Here is a 14,902-nt window from a genome sequence, read left to right as displayed (position 1 = left end):
GATACTGACACAGGCCTATTTAGTCTATGATTAATATATTATTATTATTATTATTATTATTATTATTATTATTATTATATTATTATTAAACAGTACCCATTCTTGTAGAGAAAGCCAAACGGAACTCTCTCTCTCTCTCTCTCTCTCTCTCTCTCTCTCTCGATTCTTCTCTCTTCTCTCCCCCCTGCATTTTCTCTCTCTCTCTCATCGTCTCTCTCTCTCCTCTCACCTCAAACTCGTTCTCTCTCCAGAAGCCTCATCCTCCTCTCCTCACTCGGTCCTCCACTCTCCCTCCCTCCTCTCCTCTTGCATGGTTCTCTTCCTCTTGCAGGTTACTGCTCTTTTGTTCCAACACATTTTCAGGAAAATTCATCCATCAATATTAAATAAATATAAACCAGACATCATTACTTGCTTCATGCAAATTACCTAAAAAAAAAAAACTCGAAATATATTGACAATTATCTCACCCATTAACAACACATTCTATTCCATTTAATATATTTCCGCGTCATCTAACTCTGGTGTTTAAATTTTTTGAGCCATCAGGAAGCACGAACTCTGAAACTGACACCATAATGGAGTTATTTGTAAGCGATATTACCTAAAAATTAATGTAAACGAATCGTATTATTATTATTATTATTATTATTATTATTATTATTATTATTATTATTATTATTATTATTATTATTATTATTATTATTATTATTATTTGTGCCAAAAATATCTATACAAATCGAATGACTAGCAGTATTATTATTATTGATTATTTAATTATTTTATTATTATTATTATTATTATTATTATTATTATTGTTATTATTATTATTATTATTATTATTATTATTATTATTATTATTATGTGTGCCAAAAATTCCTAAACGAATCGAATGACTAAATTATTATTATTATTATTAATATATTTCAAAGACAATTTCTGGGGTATTTCAGCATGGCACTACTAATAGTAGTAATATAATTATCTGTTTCAAGTTTAATGACAAATCTGACATAGGAGATGAAATTATTATTATTATTGGTATTTCAGAATAATATTTATTCAGAGAGAGAGAGAGAGAGAGAGAGAGAGAGAGAGACGAGAAGAGAGAGAGAGAGAGAGAGAGAGAGAGAGAGAGAGAGAGAGAGAGAGAGAGAGAGATTGGAGTGATTTCATGCGAACTTCCTCCCTTCCAGGAGGAGAAACTTGGACAAAGTCAACAGAAAACTAACTGGGTCATGAGAGATGTGGAAGTGGAAGGAGTGGGAGTTGGGGGTGGAGTGGGAGTGGAAGGAGCGGGAGTTGGGGTAGAGTGGAACGAGGTTGGAGCGAAGGGTAGAATGAAGTGGGAGTAGAATGTGAGTGAGAAAAGGGAGCGGGAGTTGAGAAGTTGGTGGGGGGTGGGAGTGGAATAGGAGTAGATGGAGTGGAAATAGGAATGGAGCTGGAGTGGAATTGGGAATCGTAGTGGAGTTAGAGTGGGAGTGGAGTTGGAGTGGAGTGGAATTGGGAGTGGCAGTGGAGTTAGAGTGAGAGTGAGTGGAATTGGGAGTGGTAGCGGAGTTAGAGTGGGAGTGTAGTGGAACTGGGAGTGGTGGTGGAGTTTGAGTGGGAGTGTAGTTGGAGTGGGAGTGGAGTGGAATTGTGAGTGGTAGTGGAGTTAGTGGGAGTGGAGTTGGAGTGGGAGTGGAGTTGGAGTGGGAGTGGAGTTGGAGTGGGAGTGGAGTTGGAGTGGGAGTGCAAGTGGATTGGAATTGGGAGTGGGAGTGGAGTTGGAGTGGGAGTGCAAGTGGATTGGAATTGGGAGTGGGAGTGGAGTTGGAGTGGGAGTGGAGGTGGAGTGGGAGTGCAAGTGGATTGGGATTGGGAGTGGGAGTGGAGTTGGAGTGGGAGTGAGTTGGAAGGATTGGGAGTGAGTGAATGGAGTAGTGAAGTGGATTGGATTTGGGAGTGGGAGTGGAGTTGGAGTGGGGGTTGAAGTGGAATTGGGAGTGGTAGCGGAGTTAGAGTGGGAGTGTAGTTGGAGTGGGAGTGGAGTGGAACTGGGAGTGGTAGTGGAGTTAGAGTGGGAGTAGAGTGGAGTTGGCGTGAGTGGAATGGGGAGTGTAGTTGGTTGTGGGAGTGGAGTTGGAGTTGGAGTGGGAGTGGAGTGGAATTGGGAGTGGTAGTGGAGTTAGTGGGAGTGGAGTTGGAGCTGGAGTGGGAGTGCAAGTGGATTGGATTTGGGAGTGGGAGTGGAGTTGGACTGGGGGTTGAAGTGGAATTGGGAGTGGTAGTGGAGTTGGAGTGGAGTGGAATTGGGAGGGGTAGTGGAGTAAGAGTGGGAGTGGAGAGGAATTGGGAGTGGTAGTGGAGTTAGTGGGAGTGGAGAGGAATTGGGAGTGAAGTTTGAGTGGGAGTGGAGTAGAATTGGGAGTCGTAGTGGAGTGGAGTTGGAGTGCAAGAGGAGTAGAATTGGGAGTTGGAGTGGAGTTGGAGTGGGAGTGAGAGTGGAGTGGAATTGGGAGTGGTAGTGGAGTTGTAGTGGGAGTGGAGTGGAATTGGGAGTGATAGCAGAGTTAAAGTGTAGTGGTATTGGGAGTGGGAGTGGAGTGAGAGTGGAGTGGAATTGAGAGTGGTAGTGGATTTAGAGTGGGAGTGGAGTTGGGGTGGGAGGGGACTCTCATGACATACACACACACACACACACACACACACACACACACACACACACACACATATATATATATATATATTATATATATATATATATATATATATATATATATATATATATATATAAATATATATATATATATATCAATAACTTGATCACGAAGTATATAAAACTTGATGTTATGTATAAATAAAGGTTTTTTGCCACGAAGGAAAAAATGAAAAAGCGAGATAGCCGAGTACTTTCGGTCCTGTTCGGACCCTTTACTTAAGTAAAGGGTCCGAACAGGACCGAAAGTACTCGACTATCTCGCTTTTCATTTTTTCCTTCGTGGCAAAAAAAACTTTATATATATATACTATATATATATATATATATATATATATATTTATATATGTATATATATATATATATTATATATATATATATATATATATATATATATATCACAGCTAATTGATCGTACATATATTCATACACTCATACATAAATTTCATAAATTGTTGAATGTATGAATGCTCATTCATTGAAACGCAAGCCAGAGCGCATACATATGAAAGTATGCATAATATTATACATTCCAAGCATGATTTTCGAAAAAAAAATGACAAAACTTCAGCCGAACTTCCCACATGCATATTTTACAAAGGAGACTTCATTTTATAATCCGCATCTAAAATTAAGATTTCTCTTTTACCAATTCCTGGTTCTGAGTATAATATTTCTTATTTCCAAGAGTGCCATTCCCGTTTTGGAATCCGGTTCCCGGTCATGTCATTTCGGTGAGATTAAAAGCAGTAATAATTCATAACAAGAAATGTATCAGGATACATATTAATTATCAGGTGATAAATTCCTTTCCATTAAAAAAAAATCGAGAAGCGAACCTGGAGTGGAAATGGAGTGATACATATGGAGAGATACATTTCTTATTAGATGATACATAAGAAACTTCCCGTTCAAATGAATAAACCAATGATCCTCGACAGGAAATGACTGAAGATACATATGGAGTGATATATTATTTATCTATTGATACATAGCTCTCAATGAAAAAGAGAAAAATCATGCACAGTACCTCGACTGAAAATAACTTAAGAGATACATATGGAGTGATGCATTTATTATCAGGTGATACATTGCACCAGATAAAAGAATAAATCAAGCAGTGATCCTCGACTGAAAATGACTGAAGATAAACATGATTATTGATACATAGCTTCCAAAAAAAAAAAAAGTAAGATATGCAATCAAGTATTCTGTCAGCCACGGCCCTGTGGTAGCCTGTCCTATAGCGTTGCCAGACGCACGACCATGGCTCCAATAAAATTCAGTCAATCTGTGAACCCCAACTGGAAATGTCTGAAGATACATAAGAAAGTGATACGTTGCTTAACAGAGGTCTCTTAAGCCAGTCCTAAAGGTGAACTGTTTCCATTGTGGGCTAGGAAGTGCGTGCGTTGCCGACCCCCCCCCCCCCCCCCCCCCCCCCTCACTATACCTCGAAATTGATGAGGGAAAGTGGTGTTGGGAGGGGAAGGGGGAGGAATAGGAGGAGGGAGTAAAAAAAATAGAGGTGAAAAATAAGAGAGCTTAATAAATTGCCATTTAAGTAATCCCCTGACCGCCAACTATAGCAGTGGGATCTCTTTATTTCGGTCTTCATTTGAGAGAGAGAGAGAGAGAGAGAGAGAGAGAGAGAGAAAACTAGGATTCTTTTGGATTGTTTAAACTAAGGTACGAGTTCCCTAATCCAACTGGGGTATGAGTCCCTAATACAGTAGGGCATGAGTCCCTAATGTAGGGTATAAATCCCTTCTCCATCTAGGGGATGAGTCCCTAATACTACTGGGGTACAAATCCCTCCTCTACCTAGGGTATGAATCCCTTTGGGGTATAAGTCCCTACTCTATCTAGGTTAAGAACCCCTTCAGGGTATAAGTCCCTAATCCATCTATGTTATAAGTCCCTCTTTAGGGTATATGTCCCTTATCCAATATGGTATGAGTCCCTAATCCATGTAGGGTATAAGACCCTATTTAACAATATAAGTCTCTAATCCATCTACGGTATTATAAGTCTCTATTTAGGGTAGAAATCCCTAATCCATCTAGGGTATAAGACCGTATTTAGGGCATAAACCCCTAATCCATCTCGTGTATAAGTCCCTATTTAGGGTATAAGTCCCTAATTCATGTTGGGTATAAGTCCTGTTTAGGGCATAAGTCTCTAATTCATCTAGGGTATAAGTCCCTTATCCATGTTGGGTATAAATCCCTGTTTAGGGTAAAAGTCTAATCCATCTATGGTATAAGTCCCTGATCCATCTAGGGTTTAAGTCCCAAATCCATCTATGGTAAAGTCCCTAACCCAATATGGTATAATCCAATCTATTCGACCCCCAAGAAAAAAAAATCGTAAAATCCACTTGACATTTCTCTTATCCTTCCTGAGTAGTTTTATATAAAGTTATGACCAGACAAATCGACAGGGAAGCCATAATGGGAAAACGGAGACAGTTGCATATGGCATTTGGAATGTATTTTGGATGCTTGTATTGGATGCATATGTCAGCGGATGGTTGCGGGTGATTTGTCATGAGCGAGAGAATGGTTTGGGTGAGAGGCCTTTCCCATAATCATCTTCCCTAATTTCCTCTTTTATTTTTCTCCACATATCTTCCCTAATTTATTAGTTTTTTCTTCCACATACCTTCCCTAATTTATTCTTTTATTTTTCTCCACATATCTTCCCTAATTTATTCGTTTTTTCTTCCACATATCTTCCCTAATTTCTGCTTTTATTTTTGTACACATATCTTTCCTAATTTATTCGTTTTTTCTTCCACATATCTTCACTAATTTCTCTTTTATTTTTTTCTAATATCTTCCCTAATTTATTCATTTATTTCTTCCACATATCTTCATTAATTTCTTCTTTTATTTCTTCTACAAATCTTCCCTAAATTGTTTTATTTTCCCAATGCATCTTCCGTAATTTTTGCTTTTATTTTTTCCACATATCTTCCCTGATTTCTTCTTATTTTTCACCTAATTTCTTCTTACTTTCTTCCCTAATTCCTTCTTATTTTTCATCCCTAATTTCTTCTTATTTTATCATAATTTCTTCTTACTTTCTTCCCTAATTTCTTCTTATTTTCCCCTAATTTCTTATTATCCTCCTAACTTCTTATTTTCACCTAATTTCTTCATATTTTATCCTAATTTCTTCTTATTATCTTCCCTAATCTTAATTTTCACTTCATCTCTTCTTATTTTCCACCTAATTTCTTCTTACTTTCTTCCCCATTTTCTTCTTTACTCCGCTCTATTCCTTCTTAATTTTTCTCCCTTAATTGTTCTCCCTATTTCTTCCCTTATTTTCACCCCTAATTTTCTTCTTACTTTCTTCCCTAATTCCTTCTCATTTCCTCCGCCAGGTGAGAGACGAGTTGGAGAGCGAGCAGCCTTCGGAAGAGATAATTCCTATTCACGACATCGACTCCCAGTGGCCGTGCAGGTACAAATTCGCCAGCCTGGAGGACACAGCCGCTAGGACCTGACCTGCCTTCAAGCTGACCTGCAGTCTGGGCAGTCTCGGCCTGTCCTCGTCGTTGAATACGTAGAAAAATTAATATGAATTCACTCGGCCTGTTTTTCCTCTCTAAGTAAACGGGGAAAAAAAAAGTAAGATTTTGCGTCATGGCCTGACCTGCCTTGAAGCCGGCCTGCAGCATTGTGTAAATAGACAAAGAGTAGGCTTCCACGTCAGGGCCTGACCTGCTTCAAGCTGGCCTGCAGGTTTGAGTAAATAAACAAAGAGTAAGCTTCCACATCAGGACCTGACCTGCCTTCAAGCTGGCCTGCAGGATGAGTAAATAGTTAAACAGCAACCTTTCACATTACAGGCTAATGAGAAAAAGTAGGTTTAATGATCAAGGGAAAACATAATGTTTTTAAATTAATTCGTAAAAGGACAGGAACTTTTAGACCTTATTTAAAAACAGTGATCATTTTTGTTTTAAGGAAATATTGCTGATTAATATTTACACCTGTTGATCTAAAAAGCTATTTATGACGTCACCTGCTAATGTTTCTCCTTTTTGGAAAATGTGACTTAACTTTGAACGAACGACTCGAAGTTCTTCTATATAAAAAATATAAAAATTACAAAAAACTAAAACTTATTTTCGGATGGATCTTTACATCCAGGTGCTAAAGGCTTAAAATCTGCCTTCCCACGGCCCCCCCCCCCCACCCTTGTCTCTCTCACCCAAAACCCCCCTACGGCCTTAAGAAACATCCTTAAAGGGGCGAGCATGCTCTGTAAGGAGGAAGGGTGGGAGGGGTAAGAGGAGGAAGGAGGAGGAAAGTAGGGATGAGATGAGAAAAAAAGTTTAAAGCAGAAGTGAGGGAAAAAGAGAAAGTGAGAATTTCTGAAAACTATCTCCCACTGACCACCAATAGATTCCAGATTTATGGGTCCTCAGACCTGCTTCTGTATGTTCAGATATTTCAACAGGCGTCACTTATAAGAGGGGTAGGGTCATGTTACTGAATTTCACTAAAGAAAAGGCAAAGGTAATAGATATTACAGGACAACTTGGCCCCTAAATGACTGAAGTCTGCTTATAAGAGAGAGAGAGGATATTGTTCCTAAATTTAACTGGGGGGAAAGGAAAACATGATGGATATCACAAGAAAATTTGACCCCAAAATGACTGAAGTCTGCTTATAAGAGAGAGAGGTACAGGCTCCTAATTAACTAAGGGAAAGGAAAACATGATGGATATCACAAGAGAATTTGACCCCACAATGACTGAAGTCTGCTTATAAGAGAGAGAGGATCAGGTTCCTAATTAACTAAGGGAAAGGAAAACATGATAGATATCACAAGAGAATATGACCCCACAATGACTGAAGTCTGCTTATAAGAGAGAGAGAAGGACAGGTTCCTGAATCATAGAAGATGATAGATATCACAAGAAAATTTGATCCCAGAATGACTGAAGTCAGCTTAAAAGAGAGAGAGGATCGGGTTCCTGAATCATGGAAGATGATAGATATCACAAGAGAATTTGATCCCAGAATGACTGAGGTCAGCTTAAAAGAGAGAGAGGATCAGGTTCCTGAATTTCCCTGAAGAAAAGGAAAACATGATGGATATCATAAGGGAATTTGATCCAAGAATGACTGAAGTCTGCTTATAAGAGGGAGAGGGTCTGGTTCCTGAATTATAAGAAATGGCAAAGATGATAGATCTCACAAGAGAATTTGACCCCAGGATGGTCTGCTTATAAGAGAGAGAGGCTCAGGTTCCTCAACTTAACTGAGGAAAAGGAAAATATGATAGATATCATAAGAGAATTTGACCACAGAATGACTGAAGTCTACTTATAAAGGTGAGTTTACACTAGGCTTCACCCCACACTGCATGCGTAAGACTCATCATCAACTCCTCCCAAATTCTTGATAGCTCCGCCTACTGGACTGCTCATCAAGAGTCACGCCACACCACTAACTCACTCTAATGAGCACTCCAGTAGGCGGGGCTAACAAGAATTTGGGAGGAATTGGTGATGCGTCTTACGCATGCAGCAGTGGGGTGAAGCCTAGTGTAAACCCACCTTAAGAAGGACAGGGTCAGATTCCTGAATCATAACAGGCAAAGATGATAGATATTATCAGACAACTTGACCCAAGAATAACTGAAGTCTGCTTATAAGAGAAAGAGGGTCATGTTCCTGAATTTCACTGAAGAAAAGGCACAGATGACCACAGGATGACTGAAGTCTGTGCTGACATGATAACCATCGGATTTTGCAATACCTATAATTTTAACGTAATACCTATAATTTTAATGCAATACCTATAATTTTAATGTTTAAGTGTGTTTTTTGGAAAACTTAGAAATGTAGAATGTGGCGTAAAAACTTTGTAATACACGTTCTGTTGCTAGATTTATATGAACTGCCGTTTTCTGAAAAGTATTATTTACGGAATGTCTAAGTGAACGAATTTCCTTGGGCAAAATTGAAACTTTCTTAGTGACAATTCATGACAGAAAAGACGTAGTTGAATATGACAAAACATTACATTGAAATAAGTTGGATATATATATATATATATATATATATATATATATATATATATATATATATATACGTATATATATATGTATATATATATATATATATACATATATATACGTATATATATATATATATATATATATATATATATATATATATATATATATATATATATATATATATGTATATATATATATATATATATCTATAGTATATAGTATATATATATATATATATATATATATATATATATATATATATATATATATATATATATATATATATATATATATATATATCCGCCAAAATCCAAGCATTCTTAAGAGATAATTCACGACAGAATATATGTCAAAATATGACAAAAATAAACACTAAACTTAAATGAAGTGTGATTTATACATACAATGTCTACATTTCTAAGCCTGATATATTTTTAGGGTATAAGAATTCAACGCATTTCTCTCTCGCACGACATAAAGACACTTATCATGACGACCCTTCTGTGATATACGTATATATATACCAGCACATAAAACACCATACTCATCATCGTCACCATCAAATCACAATCACCACCACCACCACCACCTCATACGCCTCACCATTGGATTGATTGTGATCGATTGTGTACCATCAATTTATGATTCTAGTGTTCCACCGTGTTTTATTTTCAGCTCCTGAAATCATTTAGCTGTAGTAGACACTTAGCTGTTTTCGAATAGATTTCGTCCCATTCATGAAATAAAATCACTTAGTGTGTAGAATTGCTCATCTCTTTTGTGAACAGATTCAAATAGACGTAACACAAATTAAAATGTGTTTTATTATCTTATAATATCATCATTTCTATGTCTTTGTTTATTTATATATGAACACATACACACAAACACACACACACATACACACACACACACTCACACACACAAACACACACACACACATATATATATATATTTATATATATATATATATATATATATATATATATATATATATATATATATATATATATATGACTGGTAAAAATGTTCGTAACAACAAGAACTCCATCTAATAAAAGGAGCCCATAAAAACACCAAAATGTAGAGAGAAAAGTACTATATTTCAGAGACTGCTGTCTCTCTCTTCAGTATATGAATGAGAAAAGTTTACAGAAAAGGTGGTATTTATACCAAGAGATCCGTCCACAAGTAAGCCAATTTAGGTCACCCCCGCTGATAATCTTCCTTTAATCTTCTTAAGCGTTGGTTGAATGAACACTGCGTCGACGACATCTGAGATCCTCGCCCCTTTTGAGATGTTCATTACCTGCTTCTCTTTTATTAAGGCCGATTCCATCATTTGACTCTTGTACCGGCAGTTGTTGCTATAAATTACACGTGACATATTCCAGTTTATTCTATGGTTATGTTCATTTATAGGTATGGACAACAGAACTCGGCTATTTTCAACCATATAAATGAACATAACCATAGAATAAACTGGAATATGTCACATGTAATTTATAGCAGCAACTGCCGGTACAAGAGTCAAATGATGGAATCGGCCTTAATAAAAGAGAAACAGGTAATGAACATCTCAAAAGGGGCGTGGATCTCAGATGTCGTCGACGCAGTGTTCATTCAACCAACACTTAAGAAGATTAAAGGAAGATTATCAGCGGGGGTGACCTAAATTGGCTTACTTGTGGACGGATCTCTTGGTATAAATACCACCTTTTCTGTAAACTTTTCTCATTCATATACCTGAAGAGAGAGACAGCAGTCTCTGAAATATAGTACTTTTCTCTCTACATTTTGGTGTTTTTATGGGCTCCTTTTATTAGATATATATATATATATATATATATATATATATATATATATATATATATATATATATATATATATACATACTTAGGGTGTCCATAAATTCCCAGTACCATTCTGACCAATAGATACTTGTAATGGTACTGGGACTTTATGGTAAAACGGGGCTTGGAACAAGTGCTTTCCTAGTCTATTCGACAATTTCAAGCTCACACTAATACACACACACGCACACACACACACACACACACACATATATATATATTATATATATATATATATATATATATATATATATATATATATATATATGTAAATGGGTGTGTGTGTGTGTAAGTGTGTGTAAAAGTAAAAGAAGGCATCATATACAAACACACGAATCTAACTCCAAACGAGCAGTTATGTAATTACAACAATAGGAAACAACAAAATTGCCACCTAAATATTTAGAAAAGATACCGGAAGTAATAATAGCCCTCATGAATACATTAATGAAGATCTAGAAGGCAGAGGGATCTTGTGGGGGAGGGGAGGGGGGAAAGATGTTGGAGCACCCCGCCCCCCACCCTCCCCGACCTCACCCCACCTCTTGTAGGCTTTGAGAACTCCAGACGAATAACAGAATTCATGTATATCAACAAATGTAACTAATACATTACATTCTACAGTCTACAAAAACAGTTGCAGTATATATTTTGAGTTTAAAACCTGACGACACGTCTCTCTCTCTCTCTCTCCATGACTTCCTACTTTCGTAATATTATTTTAGTTCAATTTCCTATCTGATATTCAATGATCACTATACAAAACTGTATTCTAGCTAAAAGACAACTACTATATTACCCTGGTGTGATCTGATAAATCGAAACTTATTCATAGCATAAGGAAGCCACTTGTAAAGTTATTAAGTATGCCTGATAAAAATCCTTTTCAAAATACTGTTCTTATGACCTCACCTTACTTATAAACGCACTGCCACAGTATATTGGTATATTGGTGGACAAAATTCAGTCAGACCATGCATTACCAAACTGACAACTGATAAACGCATAACCACAATATGCTGGTGGACAATCAGACCAGTCATTGGCAAATTAACACCTGAACAAGACATAGTAGTTTAACCGGACAGAGTTCTTACGTTACGAAATACCGTAAGGCGTAATTATGGGGCCACAGTTTCTCAAGTACTCTGTAATTAAACATTTACGCAAAGGACTCTTACCAATACCTCATAATTAGGATATAGAATATAATGAATGACATTTACGCAAATTATTCTTATCAGCAGAACTTATTCAATATTTCATAATTATAATATGGAATATAATGAATGACATTTACGCAAATTATTCTTATCAGCAGGACTTTTATCAATATTTCATAATAATAATATAAAATATAATGAATGACATTTACGCAAATTATTCTTATCAACAGGACTTCTATCAATATTCCATAATTAATATATAGAATATAATGAATGACATTTACGCAAATTATTCTTATCAGCACAGTATATAATGATGATAGTACTAAAATAATGACTAAAAACACCATACCACTCAACTGCTTGAATTCGAACATAAACGCTTACTATTTTTGCAATTCAAAGTCGCCAAATGAATAAAAGATATATAATAATAATAATAATCATTGGTACTCACCTAGCTGAATCGCCAACCACTTGACAGGAACTGAGACAATCATTTCGTATATTCCATTTCTTCAAATTAATTCTTCATTCGTCGAAATACCTGTGGAAAGGTAATTAGATTAGACATGAGACTAACAAAATATAATGAATATATATATATATATTATATATATATATATATATATATATATATATATATATATATATATATATATATATATATATATATATATATATATATCCACAACTAAATGAAGTGACTGAGAAATTATCTGTCTTTTATCTTTCTGCAAATTCTATTTGAAAAACAGAGAGAGAGAGAGAGAGAGAGAGAGAGAGAGAGAGAGAGAGAGAGAGAGAGAGAGAGAGATATTTACTTAATTCAAATTCAGTTATATACACCTTTCATCATAACTTTATAAGAAACGATGAAAATAACATTAGAATGTCTCCATCTAAAACTTAAACCTAATTATTTATTATCTACATTTTGGGAGAAATGAGAGAGAGAAAGAGAGAGAGAAAGACTGTTATCCAGTGCAATAAAAAAAGATCCTTTTATTCTGTTTATTTAAAACAACAACAAAAATCTATGTGCATTTCTTGGAAAAAAAAAAGAATTAAAAATTTTATTTCTTAATAATGAAATTCTCTGATTCCAAAATATGGATAAATATTATTGCCATCGAAAATAAAAAACAAACGAATGATAGGGTTTTGTCCTAAACAACATTAATTGAATATAAAATTTAGGCGAGAGGCCAAGCACTGGGACCTATGAGGTCATTCAGCGCTAAAATGGAAATTGACAGTAAAAAGGTTTGAAAGGGGTAACAAGAAGAAAACCTCAAAGCAGTTGCAATATGAATCAACTATCAGGAGAGGGTTAAGGAAAGTAAGATGAAGAAGGAGAATATGAAAGCAGGTACAGTAAAAGGAACGAAAGTGATTGCAGCTAGGGGCCTCTGGAAGGCATGCTACAAAAGAACCTTGAGTAATGCCTACAGTGCGCCCGCATGAGTTCCACTGACGGAACTACAAACCTCCGCCCCCCTACGGGATAAACAACAAACGATTCTGAACGAAACGGAATCATTTCAAATCACAAATCAATGCTAAACGAAGCGTTAGACGCAAATTTGAACGCAACTCCTTTTCGTTCCGTTGGGGAACTCAAAGTGCTTCGTTTGGTCCCAAAAGCAAAATGAATTTCAGAGCAGTTTTAGGTAAACAAAACATACGTCGGACGCTCCTTTGGTAAACAGAGGAGAATAGCCATGGCGCTAGATCACGCCGGTTCTGAGAATGGTGGCTTAGAGAGAGAGAGAGAGAGAGAGAGAGAGGAGAGAGAGAGAGAGAGAGAGTCAAGCTCCACGCCAATAATCTCTAGAACTAGCACTCCTTTTGAGAGAGAGAGAGAGAGGGAGAGAGAGAGACAGAGATTTGCTCAAATTCTCTAGACTCAGATTTAATATATACCCCGGAGAGAGAGAGAGAGAGAGAGAGAGAGAGAAGAGAGAGAGAGAGAGAGATCTTTGCTCAAATTCTTTAGAGATTTAGTATATATCCCGTTGAAAGAGAGAGAGAGAGAGAGAGAGAGAGAGAGAGAGAGAGAGAGATTGGCTCAAATCCTCTATAGATTTACTATACTATACCTATTTGACAGAGAGAGAGAGAGAGAGAGAGAGAGAGAGAGTGATATACCCCTTTTGTGTGTGGGTAGAAGTTTTAGCACACATTCCTCATCCTGTGCAGTGCCATTTGCACTACGTTCCTCCCGTCCTAGAACTCTCATTGTCTTCATTATTCCATTAATCGCCCGCCCCCCCCACATCTCCTGACATTACAACATTACAGATGTCTCGTCATTATACTTTTACATTATGCTTCTACTTATAGGGAATGAATTGGTAGGTTAGTAATATGAAGCCAGAAATTCCATATAATTAAATTACATCCTCTTATCATATAAGGTTTTTTACTAGCCAATCATAATCGAGACAAATTACTGATCACGACCAGTGAAGTGTAAATGTGAATAACCGCGGTGAAAATGATCATTCATTGATCCGTGAATGCACGTTATTCTTCATGTTTCAGGGAATTTTGAGAACAGATTTTGAGTTGAGTGTCAAAATTGAAAACAAATACTCAAGAATCTCTCACGAGCGGAAAAACAGACACAAATTCTATTATTATTATTATTTTATTAAAAGTAAAGGCTACTGCAGCTGCGTTAAACTTGTAGAGATTCTTCTCTATTTTTTCGAATAGCAGCATTTTCCGTGCTACTTAAACAGGCTAGTAGAGCGCCTATAGAGGTCATGATCAAATGCAGGGTCAAAATCGGTGTACCACACCAAAAGGAGTACACCTCAACTTTTCAGCCTAGAGGATGTCTGGCAGCTCCAGACGAAAGCTCGCTTCAAGACAGACAGACGGGGAGAGAGAGAGGAGAGAGAGAGAGAGAGAGAGAGGAGAGAGAGAGAGAGAGAGAGAGAGAGAATCGTTAATGACTTTGATGACTATGATATCATAGTTTAGCTGTAAAATTCAAATATATACGCCGATTCTGACCCTGTATTTGATCATGACCTCTATAAGCGCTCTACTAGCCTGTTTAAGTAGCACGGAAAAAGCCGCTATTCGGAAAATATAGAAGAATCTCTACAAGTGTAACGCTGCTGAAG

The 14,902-nt window shown here is 36.7% G+C and overlaps 1 protein-coding gene across 1 annotated transcript in view; it reads left to right on the top strand.

Moving 5' to 3' along the window:
* Positions 1-8,770, top strand: part of LOC135195573 (dipeptidase 1-like) — a 388,301-nt gene extending 379,531 nt beyond the window's left edge. Inside the window, exon 11 of the mRNA XM_064221873.1 lies at positions 6,096-8,770. Coding sequence (XP_064077943.1) covers positions 6,096-6,218 — 123 coding nt within the window. The 3' untranslated portion in view covers positions 6,219-8,770. The remainder of the gene's footprint in view (positions 1-6,095) is intronic.
* Positions 8,771-14,902: the final 6,132 nt, after the last annotated feature.

This window comes from Macrobrachium nipponense, chromosome 16 (assembly GCF_015104395.2).
Source record: "Macrobrachium nipponense isolate FS-2020 chromosome 16, ASM1510439v2, whole genome shotgun sequence".
In the NCBI taxonomy this organism is placed as follows: Eukaryota; Metazoa; Arthropoda; class Malacostraca; order Decapoda; family Palaemonidae; genus Macrobrachium; species Macrobrachium nipponense.
The sequence above is the reverse complement of the archived record's forward strand: the minus strand, read 5'-3'. Positions and strand labels throughout refer to the sequence as shown.